The 16382-nt window shown below is 46.5% G+C and overlaps 1 protein-coding gene across 3 annotated transcripts in view; it reads left to right on the plus strand.

Annotated features, from left to right (window-relative positions):
- Positions 1 to 16382, plus strand: part of LOC114448718 (chloride channel protein 1-like) — a 33013-nt gene that overhangs the window by 8360 nt on the left and 8271 nt on the right. For all 3 annotated transcript variants that reach the window (XR_003671916.1, XR_003671919.1, XM_028425859.1), the window contains 13 exons: positions 257 to 341; positions 722 to 823; positions 2235 to 2319; positions 4106 to 4261; positions 8469 to 8538; positions 10987 to 11097; positions 11800 to 12013; positions 12368 to 12501; positions 12589 to 12680; positions 13133 to 13237; positions 13326 to 13413; positions 15263 to 15345; positions 16249 to 16293. Coding sequence is in view for 1 of the 3 variants with exons in the window: in XM_028425859.1 (XP_028281660.1) it covers positions 257 to 341; positions 722 to 823; positions 2235 to 2319; positions 4106 to 4261; positions 8469 to 8538; positions 10987 to 11097; positions 11800 to 12013; positions 12368 to 12501; positions 12589 to 12680; positions 13133 to 13237; positions 13326 to 13413; positions 15263 to 15345; positions 16249 to 16293 (1370 nt within the window). In the remaining 2 variants the exon portion in view is untranslated. The remainder of the gene's footprint in view (positions 1 to 256; positions 342 to 721; positions 824 to 2234; positions 2320 to 4105; positions 4262 to 8468; positions 8539 to 10986; positions 11098 to 11799; positions 12014 to 12367; positions 12502 to 12588; positions 12681 to 13132; positions 13238 to 13325; positions 13414 to 15262; positions 15346 to 16248; positions 16294 to 16382) is intronic.

Consider the following 16382-nt stretch of genomic DNA (forward strand, 5'->3'; position numbering starts at 1 on the left):
CACTGAGCAAAGTGTCATGGCCTTATACACACACAGTGTGTGTGTACCACAGCCTTTCCACTAGATGGTGCCCTCCTCCTCTGGGAGTTTTTAAAGCCTGAGCAGGAAAGAAAATAATAATAATAAACTAAAACACCTACAGCAGCTGCTACCAAAAGCCAAAAGAGGCTGAATTTTAATGTATATATATGCTATAGTGACCACAGGTCCTGTGGGAGTAAACACTAATGTTATAAATTCCCCCACTTTCTTCCAGTAACCATCACTGCTCTGTTCAGGACTAACTTCCGTATGGACTTCCCTTTTGACCTGCAAGAGCTGCCGGCCTTTGCCATTATTGGGTGAGGGACTGGAAAACTGAGACATATGTGACAGCATGTTTGCATGCTTGCAACAGTGTGTGTGCCCAGACCTCCTACTGGAAGGTAAATGAGTCAAACTTTATGCTAATGTAGCATTTGAAGTGTGAATAATCCCATTTAGTAGGACAGGAAGAGAAATACAGAGAAATCAGGCAACCGCCTTCTTATTCAACATTCTATAACATAAACAACTGCAAGTACAGGTTTATTAAAGCCGTGTTATTTCAGACGTTTAGTGTCTTTGTGCGCTGTTTAGATGCCCGTTATTTAGCATGCCATTTTGTATTTGAATTTAATCACATTCAGAACATGGTGCAGCTGAACAGATTGACTAATGTGAGGTTCGTTTCTTCATGCAGGATCTCTTGTGGGTTTCTGGGGGCGTTCTTCGTCTATCTCAACAGACAGGTTGTGCTGTTCATGAGACGCCAAAACGCCATGACCCGCTTTCTGACCAGACAGTGAGTTTATGTGCACAAAATAGACCTGATATGACGCTTATGTTGTTCTTTTTTAATGCTTTTCACTGCTGATTGCATTCATGTGCCTGTATAAAATGATGCTACGTTTATAGAGAGAGAAACAGAAGAGAGAGGTTTGTGTGTGTGATGATATACACAGGATTTGATCCTTGTTTTTGTCAGATGCTACTTGCACCCATGTCATTGTAACAACCTGGTGTGTATAAGCCAATGTGTCTGCTTACTACCTTATCTGCCTCTTCAAAGCTTTTTCTGTTAGTGCGAGTTCAGCTAAACAGGGGTGCGAGTAGGTTCTTTTTATAAGCGTATGGTCTTACGGTGTTGTCAGGATGTGTATGATTGCCGGTATTTGCCTCATAAAGGCCCCGTTCACACTGGAGAAAGTCATTCCAGCTAGAGTAGGATTGAGCCCAGACAGCCTTTAAGCTGGATGCGTTCAGACCTATTTTCAAATCTGGCTAGCACACACTTGTGTCCGCACTCAATCCGGCTTCATCCAGCGTGTTTGCTGTCCTCCAAACCACTAGGTGGCGCCTCGTAATATACAGAGTCCGTTCAGGCCGCGGTAGGACCGTGTGTGCGCATGCGTCGTGCGTTTTTTTGTCCTGTGTCGCGCCCCGTGAACCGGAAGTAGCATGTCGCTAACCGGAAGTAGCATGTCGCTAGATCCACCTCTCGTGGGGAATAAATCAAACTGGATATTGCCGGATTTGAGGTGTTCACACTCAGAAAAAAACACATCTGGATAGGCCCGAATCCCGCTTTAGCCAGATTTTTTTCCCCCAGTGTGAACAGGGTAATAAAGGCCCCATTCACACTGGAGAAAGTCAATCCAGCAAAGTAGGACTGAATCCAGATAGCCTTTAAGCTGGATGCATGTCCACACTCAGCTTAACCCTGCTTGTTTGTTGTCCTTCAAACCGCTAGGTGGCGCCTCGCAGTATGCAGAGTGCGTTCAGGCTGCGGTAGGACCGCGTGTGCGCATGCATCATGCGTTGTCTGTTTTCTTTTTTTTGTCCCGTGTCGCTCGTTCCTTCTTTTTTACCGGTTCAAACAGCAGTTTATTCCTTTGTAGCCCTGTGGAAAAAATCTCGGGGCAAAGCTGTCGTAGTTCGACAGTTGTTTACATACGGCTTTTGTACGCGACCCGGACACTGTCCCCGTGAACTGGAAGTATGATGTTGCTAGCCGCATTTGCGTTCAGACCTGAGCCAGATTTAAGCCATTCCGGCTAGCTCCACCTACGAGAGGTGGACTGAAATCAATCCGGATATATCCAGATTCACGTTGTTCACACAGATACGGCCCGAATCCCGCTCTAGCCGGATTGATTTCCCCAGTGTGAACGGGGCCTTAGTAACAGAGGTTTGTTGTCTGTTTTCCCTCTCAGCCGTCTGGTCTTTCCTGCTGTGGTAACGCTGGTCATCGCCACCCTGACCTTCCCACCGGGGTTCGGACAGTTCATGGCGGGAGAGGTCAGAGCTCGTATCTTATCAGTCTCCAACACAGGAGAACTGTGCATGATGTTTATTTGTGACAATAACACAGAACACAGGCTTTATTAGACACTGCAATCTGTGCGGCAGGGTGTGAACACTGTGTCCAGAGACCCAGAGGAAGCTGCCCACCAACAGCCTCTTAGATCTTTTCAGTTTTTATCCTTTGGTGTGAAGAATCATCACAGCCCAGTAGGCTGGATAAATGTGAGCCTGCTGTGTTGCCTTTTTACTGATGCTACATCACAGGATTATTTTGGGGGGTATTGAAGTTAAAAAATTTCAAACTGTGACCTTTTTGTGCCGCAGGGAGCCACGAACATGGACACTTAGCCTGCTCACCCTCAAGGGGAAAACGGCAACAAGCTTTGATCAGGCAGAAATAGAAGGTCCGTTTTTGTACAGTTTGCCTGCAGCCGAATTTTATTTAGTTAAAAAAAATGGAACGGCCTTGTATTTCTAGAACAGATCAGTGCAGAGATCAGCTGTGTGACCAAAATTTCCAACATTTCTTTCCATATTAATGCACGTCTGCGTTCACACCATATTACTGCTTGAATGTAGCTGCTGCACAGAGTGTCAAGGTGAGAGCTCACATAGGCCCCGTTCACACTGGAGAAAGTCATTCCAGCTAGAGTAGCCTTTAAGCTGGATGCGTTCAGACCTATTTTCAAATCTGGCTAGCACACACTTGTGTCCGCACTCAATCTGGCTTCATCCAGCATGTTTGCTGTCCTCCAAACCACTAGGTGGCGCCTCGTAATATACAGAGTCCGTTCACACGCGTTTTTTTTGTCCCGTGTCGTGGCCCGTGAACCGGAAGTAGCACATCGCTAACCAAAAGTAGCATGTCGCTAACCGGAAGTAGCATGTCGCTAGCCGGATTCGCTCGCCACATTTGCGTTCACACCTGAGCCACATTTGAGCCAATCCTGCGGCTGTATCCAGCTTGATTTCAATCCGGCTAGATCCACCTCTCGTGGGTGGATCTAGCCGGATTGAAATCAAACTGGATACAGCCGGATTGGAGGTGTTCACACTCAGAAAAAAACACATCTGGATCTGGAGCAGTGGCGTCGGTGGCGTGAGGCTGTATCTAAGGTTGAATCAGTTCACTTTACATGGTGGAAAGTAGAGTGTGTATATTCAACTTCCATTTCAGTCTCACGGTGCAGAGTGACGGAAGAGGACAGGAGATTAAATGCTACACAGGTTTTGAACCCGACGTGAACCCGCAGCTTTAGAAAAAGGGACAGGAAAGCCTATTACACCCGGCTCTGCCGAGGCCCCGCAGCAGCAGATCCCCCACATCCTCAGCACCTCGAGTCGACCCTCAACTCCAGCAGGAAGCACAAAAAGAATGTAAAAAAAAAATCGTTGTGACGTTGGTGTTGTTTTTCCGCCCTCAGCGGCGTTATGCAGATGCATGAGGCGCTGCGATGTCTTCCTGTGAGCAAACTTAGAGGCATCTATTCAAATGTGAAGCAAAATGGTTGAAGTGAATTAGTCATTCATGAGTCATAAAAAGTGAATGAGTCATTGGACACAGCCTCCCGTACCCGTCTGCTCCCTGGATGACTTCCTGTTTATCCCACTTGACTTTTCTCTCTCTTGACTTTTCTTTCTTCATCCTCCAGGCTTTTCACCTCCTCTTCAGTCCCTTTCTCTCCCATCTTCCTATTTTTTTTGCACCCTCCACATTCCTTTTGTACCCTTACCTCTGCTTCTTTATTTCTCCCCCCATCTCCCCCATGTATCTCTCCAGCTGATGCCCAGAGAGTGCATCAACTCCCTGTTCGATAACTTCACCTGGACAAAGATTTCAGGATCCCCTCCCCCGGCCGGCCTGGGCCGGTCCGCCGCCTGGCTGCACCCTGACGTCAGCGTCTTTGTCATCCTGCTGCTCTTCTTCCTCATGAAGGTCTGTGCACACGTTATGCATGTTCCTGTTAAAACTAAATGTCACAGTGTGGTGCTGGCTGATGTCAACATTTCTTCATCTTCCTCTTTATCGGTTGTTGCAGGTTGTTCATGTTGTGTGGATATCTGTGTGTGTCTCTGCGTGTGTGTTTGTCTTCCTTCTTTTCTTCCCGTCCAAGGTCAACAGTGCTGGCAAGCTCCCAGCTGTTCTAGCGTTCTTATGTTTTCTTTAAAGCAAACACACACACACACACACACAGGCTCTGGAGATTCACTACTCCCTCTGTCTCCCTAGTTGTTTCCTTAAATACTTTATGAGCAGAGATATGCACATAAATCTGGACCAGGTGACTGTGAATCAGCAAAAAGAGAGTTTGAACAGGTACTGATGATAAAAACCAGTAATATTTAACAATAAATCACAACAACAAAACAGCAGCATGACCCAGGATGAATAAACACGTATCAAACATCTACCAGAGAACAAACTGATTTGTCTGCCATGTGATTCTACTTCTTGAAAAATCTGCTCCCTGCACGGACACTCAATGTTGAAGGCCACCGGAGTAGAGAGTAAATAAACAATTACACCAATCTGAACATACCCAGATAAAGATATGATAAATGGCACATTAATAAACATTCATTAAAGGTCGGGTAGGAGATTTCATTCTGATGCACTTTCTGTTAAATTACTGTAACGTCTCTACAATCCGATAGCAACCACTCTCTCTCTAATGCGCGCCAGAGAGGTACGTGCATGATGGCCGAAGTAACAGACCGCAGCTCGTCTTCAGGTGATGCGCGTCCATGTGATTGGGAGGCGTGGCTTCGGGGTGAGCTCCGAGAGAAAGGGGCGTGTGTTTACTTTGAAAATCTGGCTGACTCTCACTGAGTCAAAGGCCCCGTTCACACTGGAGAAAGTCATTCCAGCTAGAGTAGGATTGAGCCCAGACAGCCTTTAAGCTGGATGCGTTCAGACCTATTTTCAAATCTGGCTAGCACACACTTGTGTCCGCACTCAATCCGGCTTCATCCAGCGTGTTTGCTGTTCTCCAAACCACTAGGTGGCGCCTCGTAATATGGCTAATAATGTGGCAAGCCGGATTCGCTAGCCACATTTGCGTTCACACCTGAGCCACATTTGAGCCAATCCTGCTAGATCCACCCTCGAGAGGTAGATCCAGCAGGATTTCAATTGAAATCAAACTGGATTCAGCTGGATTGGAGGTGTTCACACTCGGAAAAAAACACATCTGGATTGATCTGGATGCGGCCAAATCCTGCTTAAGCCACATTTTTTTCCCCAGTGTGAACGGGGCCTAAATCTCCTACCCTACCTTTAAGAACTAATAGACCTTTGAAGCATCATGGTCCAAGTCCTAATTATAATAGTCGGTGTGAGTTTGGACATGTGGGGGACTTTTTCCGTGTGCAGCCTTGCTGCTTTTACATTACTGAGCAGTTGTATGTTGTAGTATTTTATTAAATGTAGTGAAGTCACCAGTTCCAAGCTGTTCAGAGGGCGAAGAGCAGCTCTCCTCCTGTTTCTGTTGTCCGTCCTCCCACGGTATTGTTCGTCTTTTAAAAAAAAAAAACGGTGTGACCAGAGCTTCTCAGTTCAAGTTTTTCATGTCATATAAAAAGAACGCAGACAAAGACAGTCTGCTCTCTGGATACTGTGCGTCCTAACCCGCCTACGGTCTGCTGCAGAAAGCGGCTCCAAGCTGTCGCTGCCTCCTGTTGGGTGAAAATCTTCTCAAGAGATTTTTAACGAGTTTCTGCACAATTAAACCACAAAAAAGGTCGAACTTTCGTTTCATACACTGCGTTGGTTTAGTCGTGGTGCCTCTCCAGTTAAGCAGAGGGCTCCCTGTGGTGAAAACTAAACATTCACAGCAGCAGCACACACACACACACACACACACACACAGACACAGCATTTTGTCTGCTTTTCTGTCACCTGCTGCTGCTGTCGGCCTTCTCTAATGCACACTGTCTGCGGGGTTTATGCTCTCTCTCTCTCTCTCTCTCTCTCTCTCTCTTTCTGTCTCTGCACCTGATCAATCGTTGTCTACATAACAAGTCTTAGGAATGAGAAACCCCGTTCACACTGGGGAAAAAATGTGGCTTAAGCAGGATTAGGCCGCATCCAGATGTGTGTGAACACCTCGAATCCGGCTGTATCCAGTTTGATTTATTCCCCATTGGATCACATTGGCTCAAATGTGGCTCAGGTGTGAACGCAAATGTGGCGAGCGAATCCGGCTAGCAACATGCTACTTCCAGATGTGCTACTTCCTGTTCACGGGGCGCGACACGGGACAAAAAAAACGCATGATGCATGTGCACACGCGGTCCTACCGCGGCGTGAACGGACTCTGTATATTACGAGGCGCCACCTAGTGGTTTGGAGGACAGCAAACATGCTGGATGAAGCCGGATTGAGTGCGGACACAAGTGTGTGCTAGCCAGATTTGAAAATAGGTCTGAACGCATCCAGCTTAAAGGCTGTCTGGGCTCAATCCTACTCTAGCTGGATTGACTTTCTCCAGTGTGAACGGGGCCAGAGAGGCTGAATTAATGGAGCTTTAACCCTCTTGTGGACAGATGCACAGTAGAGCTGCAACACACACTCGGCTTCTGTCTGTTTTACATGATTGTAACTTATTGTCTCAGACGTCCACGTGTGGACAGAAGGACTTGTTGTGCTCGTTCTGCGACGTATAAACCGCTTTTTAACTCATTTTTTCATGTGGTTTGTTTCATCAGCCTGGGTGTTGTGTGTGTGTGTAGATCATCTGCGTTGCCTCCAGATGCTGCCGCCTTACGTTACCTGCTTTCCCTTTATACCCAATCCTCCACCCTCATCTCAACACCTTTTTTCATTGTGTGCGCTGTGCTAATGTAAATGGTAAAGCTGGTAATGCTGAATTTTGTGGCAGGCCTACCTGCTAGCTCACGATTTGTTCATGTTAGTATGTGTTGCAAACTCAAAAAGAATCATGCAAATGTTGGTTCTTAAAGGTAGGGGAGGAGGTTTGGAATACTCAGTGAGAGTCAGCCAGATAACCTCATTTTACTTCCCTCACACATTGCAGCGCTCAGACTCGGTGTTCCCATCTGTTTCTAGATTTTTTGACACTGATGACTGTGCAGTTAATGTCGCTGTGTTCGACTGTGTGCGACTGTTTCTCTGCGTTTTCGCTCTAATGTGTGTTTGACTGTCTGGATTTAAAAAAAAAAAGAGCCTGAGCCTGAGCGCAGTCCTCTCAGAGAGACACGCTAATGAGTTTTTATCTTGTTCCACAGTAATTACGGTCTGAAACCACGATGACAAACGATGTGTGGAATAGTAATCTGGATGGTTAAAATGCTAATGTAGTGTTTCTTGCCAATCCCTTTAAATCAGAAATGAGAAAAAGGCTCAGCATGTGGTGCCTGAGCAGGGACACACACACAGCAAAAACCCAGAGCTTGTCTAAAGGTAATCATTATCGCTGATGAGCTCTCTGCCGCCAAGGACAAAGCATGTTATTAGCAAAGCTATTCTGAAGTTACCTTCTGATGAGCGCTGTAACTGTTTGGACACAAACAGTCTAACTTTTAACTTAGTCGTCCTCTGTCACGTCTTCCTCAGCACCATCCTCTGCTGCGTCACTGGAGCTGCAGCTGTTGATGAAGTGCCTTGCTCAAGGATGCCCAAGGGTGATTGGTTCCTCTCCCCCTGCCACACACACAGACACACACACAGACACACACAGACACACACAGACATACGCACACACACTTTGCAGATTTCCCACTTGTGTGAAACGTCACGCTGTGACCGGATAAGGGTTGTGTTTTTCTTGCAAACAGCTCAAAAGGGCACAGAGAGGGACTTTCCGCCGCTCCTGTTGCTATGCAACGCAGCATCTTGGTCGCAACCTAATTAGTATTAGGTGGGTAACCTGCAGCAACACAGGGCTGATTATTGAAAATGAAAGCAGAAAAGGGAAAAGTAGCTGTTGACCTGTTGATGGGATGGAGTGGAGTTAAAACACCGGCGCTGATTAAAGATTCACAGTCAGAGGACACACATGTGACTCATGACAAACATCCTTGTGCTGCTCTCCACAGGTGGCTTCTCACACTGATTAGAGACTCATTAGAGAGTCATGCTGTAAGGAAGATAAACTTGTTGACTCTTTTTTTTTTTCCTGCAGTTCTGGATGTCTGCAGTGGCCACCACCATGCCCGTCCCATCCGGGGCCTTCATGCCTGTCTTCATACTGGGTGAGTCAAAACACCTTTAGTCCTTTTTCTGGTCTACAGCACCCACTTTTTTACCAGCTCGGTTTTTACTATTAAGCGTTTTTTTGTTCATTTTGCTGGACAGGTCTGTGTGTCATGAGACAGGCTGTGGGCATCAAGTGAACAGAGAGGCTGCTGATAACAAACAGGCATTCAGCATGTTTACTGTGTCAGTGTTCCTGCTGTAGATTCATGTGATGATTCATGTTCATCAGACATTAATGGATGGACCTGTGTTAGCAGACAGCAGCTAACTACACTCAACAAAAATATAAACGCAACACTTTTGTTTTTGCTCCCATGTTTCATGAGATGGACTTGAAGATCTAAACTTCATTCCAGATACACAATATTACCATTCCTCTCAAACATTGTTCACAAATCTGTCTAAATGTGTGATAGTGAGCACTTCTGCTTTGCTGAGATAATCCATCCCACCTCACAGGTGTGCCACATCAAGATGCTGATCTGACATCATGATTAGTGCACAGGTGTAGCTCAAACTGCCCACAATAAAAGGCCACCCTGAAATGTGCATTTTTGTCTCACAGCAAAATGCCACAGATGCCACAAGCATTGAGGGAGCGTGCAATTGGCATGCTGACAGCAGGAATGTCAACCAGATCTGTTGCTCGTGCATTGAATGTTCATTTCTCCACCATAAGCCGTCTCCAAAGGCGTTTCAGAGAATATGGCAGTACATCCAACCGGCCTCACAACCGCAGACCACGAGTAACCACACCAGCCCAGGACCTCCACATCCAGCAGGTTCACCTCCGAGATCGTCTGAGACCAGCCACTCAGACAGCTGCTGAAACAATTGGTTTGCATAACCAAACAATTTCTGCACAAACTGTCAGAAACCGTCTCAGGGAAGCTCAACTGCATGCTCGTCGTCCTCATCGGGGTCTTAACCTGACTCCAGATCGTCGCCGTAACAGACTTGAGTGGGCAAATGCTCACATTCGATGGCGTCTAGCACGTTGGAGAGGTGTTCTCTTCACGGATGAATCTCGGTTTACATTGTTCAGGGCAGATGGCAGACAGCGTGTGGCGTCGTGTGGGTGAGCGGCCCATGGTGGTGGTGGGGTCATGGTATGGGCAGGCATCTGTTATGGACGAAGAACACAGGTGCATTTTATTGATGGCATTTTGAATGCACAGAGATACCGTGATGAGATCCTGAGGCCCATTGTTGTGCCATACATCCATGAACATCACCTCATGTTTCAGCAAGATAATGCACGGCCCCATGTTGCAAGGATCTGTACACAATTCTTGGAAGCTGAAAATGTCCCAGTTCTTGCATGGCCAGCATACTCACCGGACATGTCACCCATTGAACATGTTTGGGATGTGCTTGACCGGCGTATACGACAGCGTGCACCAGTTCCCACTAATATCCAGCAACTTCGCACAGCCATTGAAGAGGAGTGGACCAACATTCCACAGGCCACAATAGACAATCTGATAAACTCTATGCGAAGAAGATGTGTTGCACTGCATGAGGCAAATGGTGGTCACACCAGATACTGACTGGTTCTGAGTCCCCAGACCGCCAATAAAGCAGAAACAAAATGCACATTTCAGGGTGGCCTTTTATTGTGGGCAGTTTGAGGTACACCTGTGCACTAATCATGATGTCAGATCAGCATCTTGATGTGGCACACCTGTGAGGTGGGATGGATTATCTCAGCAAAGCAGAAGTGCTCACTATCACACATTTAGACAGATTTGTGAACAATGTTTGAGAGGAATGGTAATATTGTGTATCTGGAATGAAGTTTAGATCTTCAAGTCCATCTCATGAAACATGGGAGCAAAAACAAAAGTGTTGCGTTTATATTTTTGTTGAGTGTAGTTAGCTCACTGAGCCAGAGCAACCGGCATCATGACTGAGGCTCATTATAGAAACACAGCTGGCAGCGTGACACCACCTCCATGCAGAGTCTGACCTCTCATCAGTCCAGCACTGTGTTCATCACATGGAACAAGGAACTACAGACACTGGAGAAATGTAGTTACTGAGCTCTAGAAGTATGACATTGTTTTTATTTTGTAGTCAGATAAACTGTCTTTCGGGCTGCAGCAGCATTCATCCCCTCCCTTCCAGCACATTTTATCCCACTTCTTGGCCTCTGTGGTATTTAGATCTTGCTTTCTTTCTGTGCTCATCTTCTCTGGAGTCTTTTTTATTCTTGTCTCTGAAGAGGATAATCATGTTGGAAGTGGTTTCTTTCATCTGCCTCGCCACCATCTGCCGTCACTAGAAACACTGGCTGCTCTGCTGATACTCAGTGCTTCGTACCCTGCGTCTCAATTTTTCACACAGAGTTTATAAAGTGTGACAAAGCAAAGTTTCACTCTCATTTTTATTTGTGCTCTTATTTTGAAAATGTGTTTACTTCTATGTCCTTTTTTTTTTTTTAGGCGCTGCGTTCGGCCGGCTGGTGGGAGAGATCATGGCCAGCCTGTTTCCTCATGGGATTGTGTTTGATGGCATCCTTTACCGCATCATCCCTGGAGGGTACGCAGTCATTGGTTAGTCTCCTGTTCCTCCTATCAGCTCCTTCCTCAGTCCTCCGCTTAACGGAACAGTAGGATTCGAGGAGTGTGGTGTGTTTAAAAACTCACATCATCTCAGCGTTATCGTCGAGCTTCCTCTGCTCTCTGCTTGTCAGGATTGGTCGAGTGTCCTCTTCCTCCTTCTCCTCTGTCACTTCTCTCATCTTCCCTCTACTCATCCCGTCAACCTCTCGGGCCCTCCAGTCGTCACTTGTTGTTAACTTGTCCTCCCCACCTAATCTTCCTCCCTTCCCTCCCCTTCCTTTGTCATCCTCTCCTCCCTCCTTTCCATCAGAGCGTGTGGTGGCTTTGCTCTGACAGTTAAATGTCACCGTTGCTTTGCTCTGTTGTTCTCACCTCAGCCACTGACCCAGAAACGTGGCCTTCCTTCAGTCCCCCTCCTGGTGCCCTATAAAGCCTATCTCTATCCCTCCTCTTGCTCCCTCCTGTCCCCACCTTTCATGTCTCGTCATTAATCAGTTTTTGGCCTTTCCCCGTTTTTCATTATTTAGAAATCTCCTCTTTTTAAATTTTTGATTCTCTGTTTTTTCCCTTTGTCTGTGTTCTCCTAACGTCTGTCCTAACGTCCTCCCTTCCTCCCATCCTTCCCTTCTGTCCCTCTTGCTGTCTCCCCCCCTCTCCCTGTCCCTCATCATCCTGTCCCATCGTCTCTGACAGGAGCAGCAGCGCTGACCGGGGCTGTGACTCACACAGTGTCCACAGCAGTTATCTGCTTCGAGCTGACAGGCCAGATCTCACACATCCTGCCCATGATGGTGGCAGTAATCCTGGCCAACATGGTGGCCCAGGGCCTGCAACCCTCTCTCTATGACTCCATCATCCAGGTCAAGAAGCTCCCGTATCTCCCGGAGCTCGGCTTCGGTCACATGAGGTTGGTGTGGCATTTGTGGGTCTCTGTGGGTATTTCACAAGCCAACACATGGGCAAGTGTAACTTCCACCAGTGACACAGCTATAGTTTTTTAGACCTCATGGAAAAAAATCAGCAGCATCTTTTTTTCTGCAAGAGAAATTAGGTGAAGAAGCAAATGAGTGTATTTCTGATTTAAAATCAGGGAACCTGAAGTGCTGCAGAGCAGCTGAAACATGTCATTTGTGCTCCCAGTTAATGATGAAGGGTAATTTACTCACTCTGTGAGAGCACGTGTTTGTTTGCATGATTTGCACGTGCTTCTTTAACACACAGGGAAGTGTTTACATGCAGTGTTTGTGTGTCTGCTCCTCAGCCAGTACAACATATTTGTAGAGGACATCATGGTGAGGAAGGTGAAGTTCATCTCCACTCGGTCCACATACCGAGAAGTCAAGCTGCTGCTGGACTCCTCCTCGCTCCAGTCAATCCCCCTGGTCGACTCAAAAGGTGAAAAGAGTCGGTCCTGAGGTTAAACTGAGTGAAAAAATGATGAACCTGTTTTTATGCTTTTCACTTCTTTCACCTCTTCTTTAGAGTCTATGATCCTGTTGGGCAGCATTGATAGATTGGAGCTTCTGGCTCTCTGTGATTGGTGGCTGTCGCCAGAGAGGAGGCTCCTGATGCAGGTGAGGATGACAACACACTTCCTTATTCACAGTGTGGTTGTCCAGTTTGTGTTTAATTTGTTCAATGAGTGATGATTAATCTTTTCTATTCACAAAGAGACGAAATATAAAATGAACCCTTATGTTGAGGTCATATTCAGGGTGTTTATAGCTGTCTGTTGTCATAGAAACAATGGTGGCACTGAGCGGAAACTAAAGAGAGGACTGTGTGTGGTTCAGTCCTTGAAACTACAAACATAATTATGTAAAATACCATGAAATGATGGCTCATCATCAGGACCAGCTAAATGTGGAGCTCCTGAACTAGTTTTTTTTTTTTTTTTAAATAGACAAAGCTGCTGCAGTCTGGTTTTCCCAGTATTGGCTTCATCATTAAAGCGTGTTTATTTATCACAGCTGTAAGGACGGTCTGTGTCTTTGTATTAATGTGTTTGCTGTGGGTGTGAGCTCAGGGCCGCAGCCTTCAGGAGCAGAACCGGTGTCCGAAACACAGCTGGGAGTCCTTTGCCTTCGTAGATGAGGAGGAGGAGGAGGAGGAGGAAGAGGAGGGAGAGAAGGTCAGTCTGTGATACGGCGCTATTATTACCCTCCACCTCTGTTTAAATGCCAGCATTTATTTTGAAGGTTTTGACTTCTTGCCTGCAGGGAAGTCCAGTACAAGAGGAGAGAAACGGCCCTCTTCCTCCTCCGAAGCCTCAGGAGCCTTCCTCAAACCACACAGCTCCTGATCTTGGTGAGTTAAGAGGAGTTATGCACATATCCTTCCTATAGTTATCACATCCTGCTCCACCTGTGTCCAGTTACTGCGCCCTGAATGTAGAAAAAACAAAGATGGAGGCAATTGTCAGGGTCAGTGACGGACTGAAACCTGCTCCAGTTTGCTGTCACAGCTTTCTGTTGACATACAAACAAATCTAAACATGGAGGATAATTACAGCGTGTGATCTCCGTCCTTAGCTCAGTTACACTTGTAGAGCGGTGTGGGACACACACACACACACACACACACACACAGTGAGGCGAGGCCCGGCGAATGAAAGCCTTGTGGGGCCTGTCACAGTAATATTGATTCTCTTAGACAGGTTTTGCTCTCCAGGATGACGTAACAGGATTTATTCTGCGCGTCTCTCCTACTTCTCCTCAGAAAAATATGTCGACTGATATGACTAAGCATTTAGTCAGATCCCAGATGGTGTATGAAGCTCACCAGGTTCTCATATGTGCTAAGTAGATTAGTGCCCAGAGGACACAGACACATCCCACTGCTGCTCATAAAGTATGAAAGGAGGAGCAGCAGCACCGAAGCTATCAGAGGCCAGACTTGTGTGAATAATACCCCGTTCACACTGGGGAAAAAAATCTGGCTAAAGCGGGATTCGGGCTTATCCAGATGTTTTTTTTCTGAGTGTGAACACTCCGGCTGTATCCAGTTTGATTTCAATCTGGCTAGATCCACCCACGAGAGGTAGATCTAGCCGGATTGGCTCAAATGTGGCTCAGGTGTGAACGCAAATGCCACTTCCGGTTCGTGACATGCTACTTCCGGTTCGCGCGACACGGGACAAAGAAAACGCACGACGCATGCGCACACGCGGTCCTACCGCGGCCTGAAGGGACTCTGTATATTACGAGGCGCCACCTAGTGGTTCGGAGGACAGCAAACACGCTGGATGAAGCCGGATTGAGTGCGGACACAAGTGTGTGCTAGACAGTTTTGAAAATAGGTCTGAACTCATCCAGCTTAAAGGCTGTCTGGGCTCAATCCTACTCTAGCTGGAATGACTTTCTCCAGATGTAAGCCAATCCGGCTAGACCGATTGAAATCAATCCGGATATATCCAGATACGGCCCAAATCCTGCTCTAGCCGGATTGGTTTTCCCCAGTGTGAACAGGGTCTAAAGACCCACTAACATCTCCCAGCTCTGATCGACGGCAATGTAAACATTGAACAGCTGCTCATAAAAGAATTTATCTATGAGCCCCGAACAGTTTGTGTATGAGGCTGTAGATGTGGTTATATTTCTGCTGCAGAGTTGGACTGTTTAACATGGAGGTCTATGGGGATCGACTTGTTGTTGTCTTGGGCCACAAGCAGGACTGCAGTTTCTGACAGTTCTGCCTTAGCCCCAGAGGTTTCTGCTTGGATGCAGCCAATTATCACAGATTATTATAATTCCCTATAGTTAATTACAGACGGTTTTACTAGCATTTATGTACACAGATGATCAGCTGACTCCATAGAAAGTTATTAATTTGTCAGTTTAGCAGCGTGTTTGTGTGTCTCAGCCCTCAGCAGATGTCAAACGATTGGAATTAATAACTCTGCAGCCCTAACAGCAACGAGGGAAGGTTCGGCAGCATGTTCACTGCCAGTACCCAGATGGAGTGTGTGTGTGTGTGTGTGTGGTGGTGGTGGTGGGGGGGGGGGCACAGTCAGTAGCCTATCGTAGACAATAAGAGTCTCTCGGTGAAATGGTATCCAGGCAACAACAATGAGGGCTTTCTCTGGTTCTCTGAATCTCAGTTTTCTTTAAAGTTGTATAATTTGTCGACCTTCAATTTCTTCTGCTTCTTCTCTCAGAAAAAGGTCCTCTGCTCTCAGTGAGGAGGACGCTCAGAGATCTCTTCACCTCAAAGAGCAGACAGACGGAGCGACAGTCACAGGTGTGTCTGTTCATTCCTCAACACGTGTAAAGGAACTCTTTCCATTGAAATGCAAATCACCACCCTCCAGTCCTTTTTAAGCAAAGATCCCCCATAAACCACATTCCTGCAGAGGCGCTGCTTGCATTTAAATCTGTATCCGTTATTAGTATTTTTTTTTGGATGCACATTTTTCTGATTGACAGAAGCACATACAGACTGCTTCCGCGTCCTCAGACAAACTCCCAGAAGTCGAGCATCCTTCTTTCAGCCCTCTCTCTCTCTCTCATATGGAAATAAGAGGAGCCAGATACTGGAGGTAGACTTTCTGTATTCAGCCTGGCTCACAGGGGAGAGAGAGGAATGAACATCACGCTGGAAAAACCAGCAGACTGCCAGATTAGAATTTGATTTTAGTCGTGTCCACTGCTGCAGCTCGTCTGATTCTCTTATTATGTTTTTGGAGGCGATCCCGTTTCCTCCGTGGGGGATTTGTAAAAACAATCCTGAACATCAAATACAGGCACAGACGGGAGAAATTACCACAAAGAATCAGGTCTGCTTTACCAGCCAAACACTGACCTTTGGAATATTATCAGGCTGCTGCAACAGTGTCAGCATCTTCTTAATTCTTGAATCTCAAGGAGTCTCAGCAGAGAGTGACTGCATCCCCTTTAAGTTCAGTTTCACAGACCTGGTTGCCAAAGGACTAAATTTTACCTGCTGCACAATGTTAATCCTGAAAAATGTGAGAAAAAAAAGTGCTAAAGAAACCAGATGAAAGCAGCCTGAGCTCAAAAATAATACAAAAAAAATAAACGTAGAAAGAATTGGAGGTGGTGCTAATCCTTTTCTGTAGAGACGCCACACTCGGGTGACAGTTTTTGTTTTCATGCATCTCTTGTCTTCCCTTTTCATTCCCAGGAGCCGTTTCCTCCTCCGCTGTCAGACACCATGACACCAGACGAGGTACGGTAAGGACGGAGGGATGATGGATTGTCATGATTTTGCAGAAGCATCTCCCTCATTGTGATCCAACACGTGCGCTGAGTCACCAG

Source organism: Parambassis ranga, chromosome 2 (assembly GCF_900634625.1).
Source record: "Parambassis ranga chromosome 2, fParRan2.1, whole genome shotgun sequence".
NCBI lineage: Eukaryota > Metazoa > Chordata > Actinopteri > Ambassidae > Parambassis > Parambassis ranga.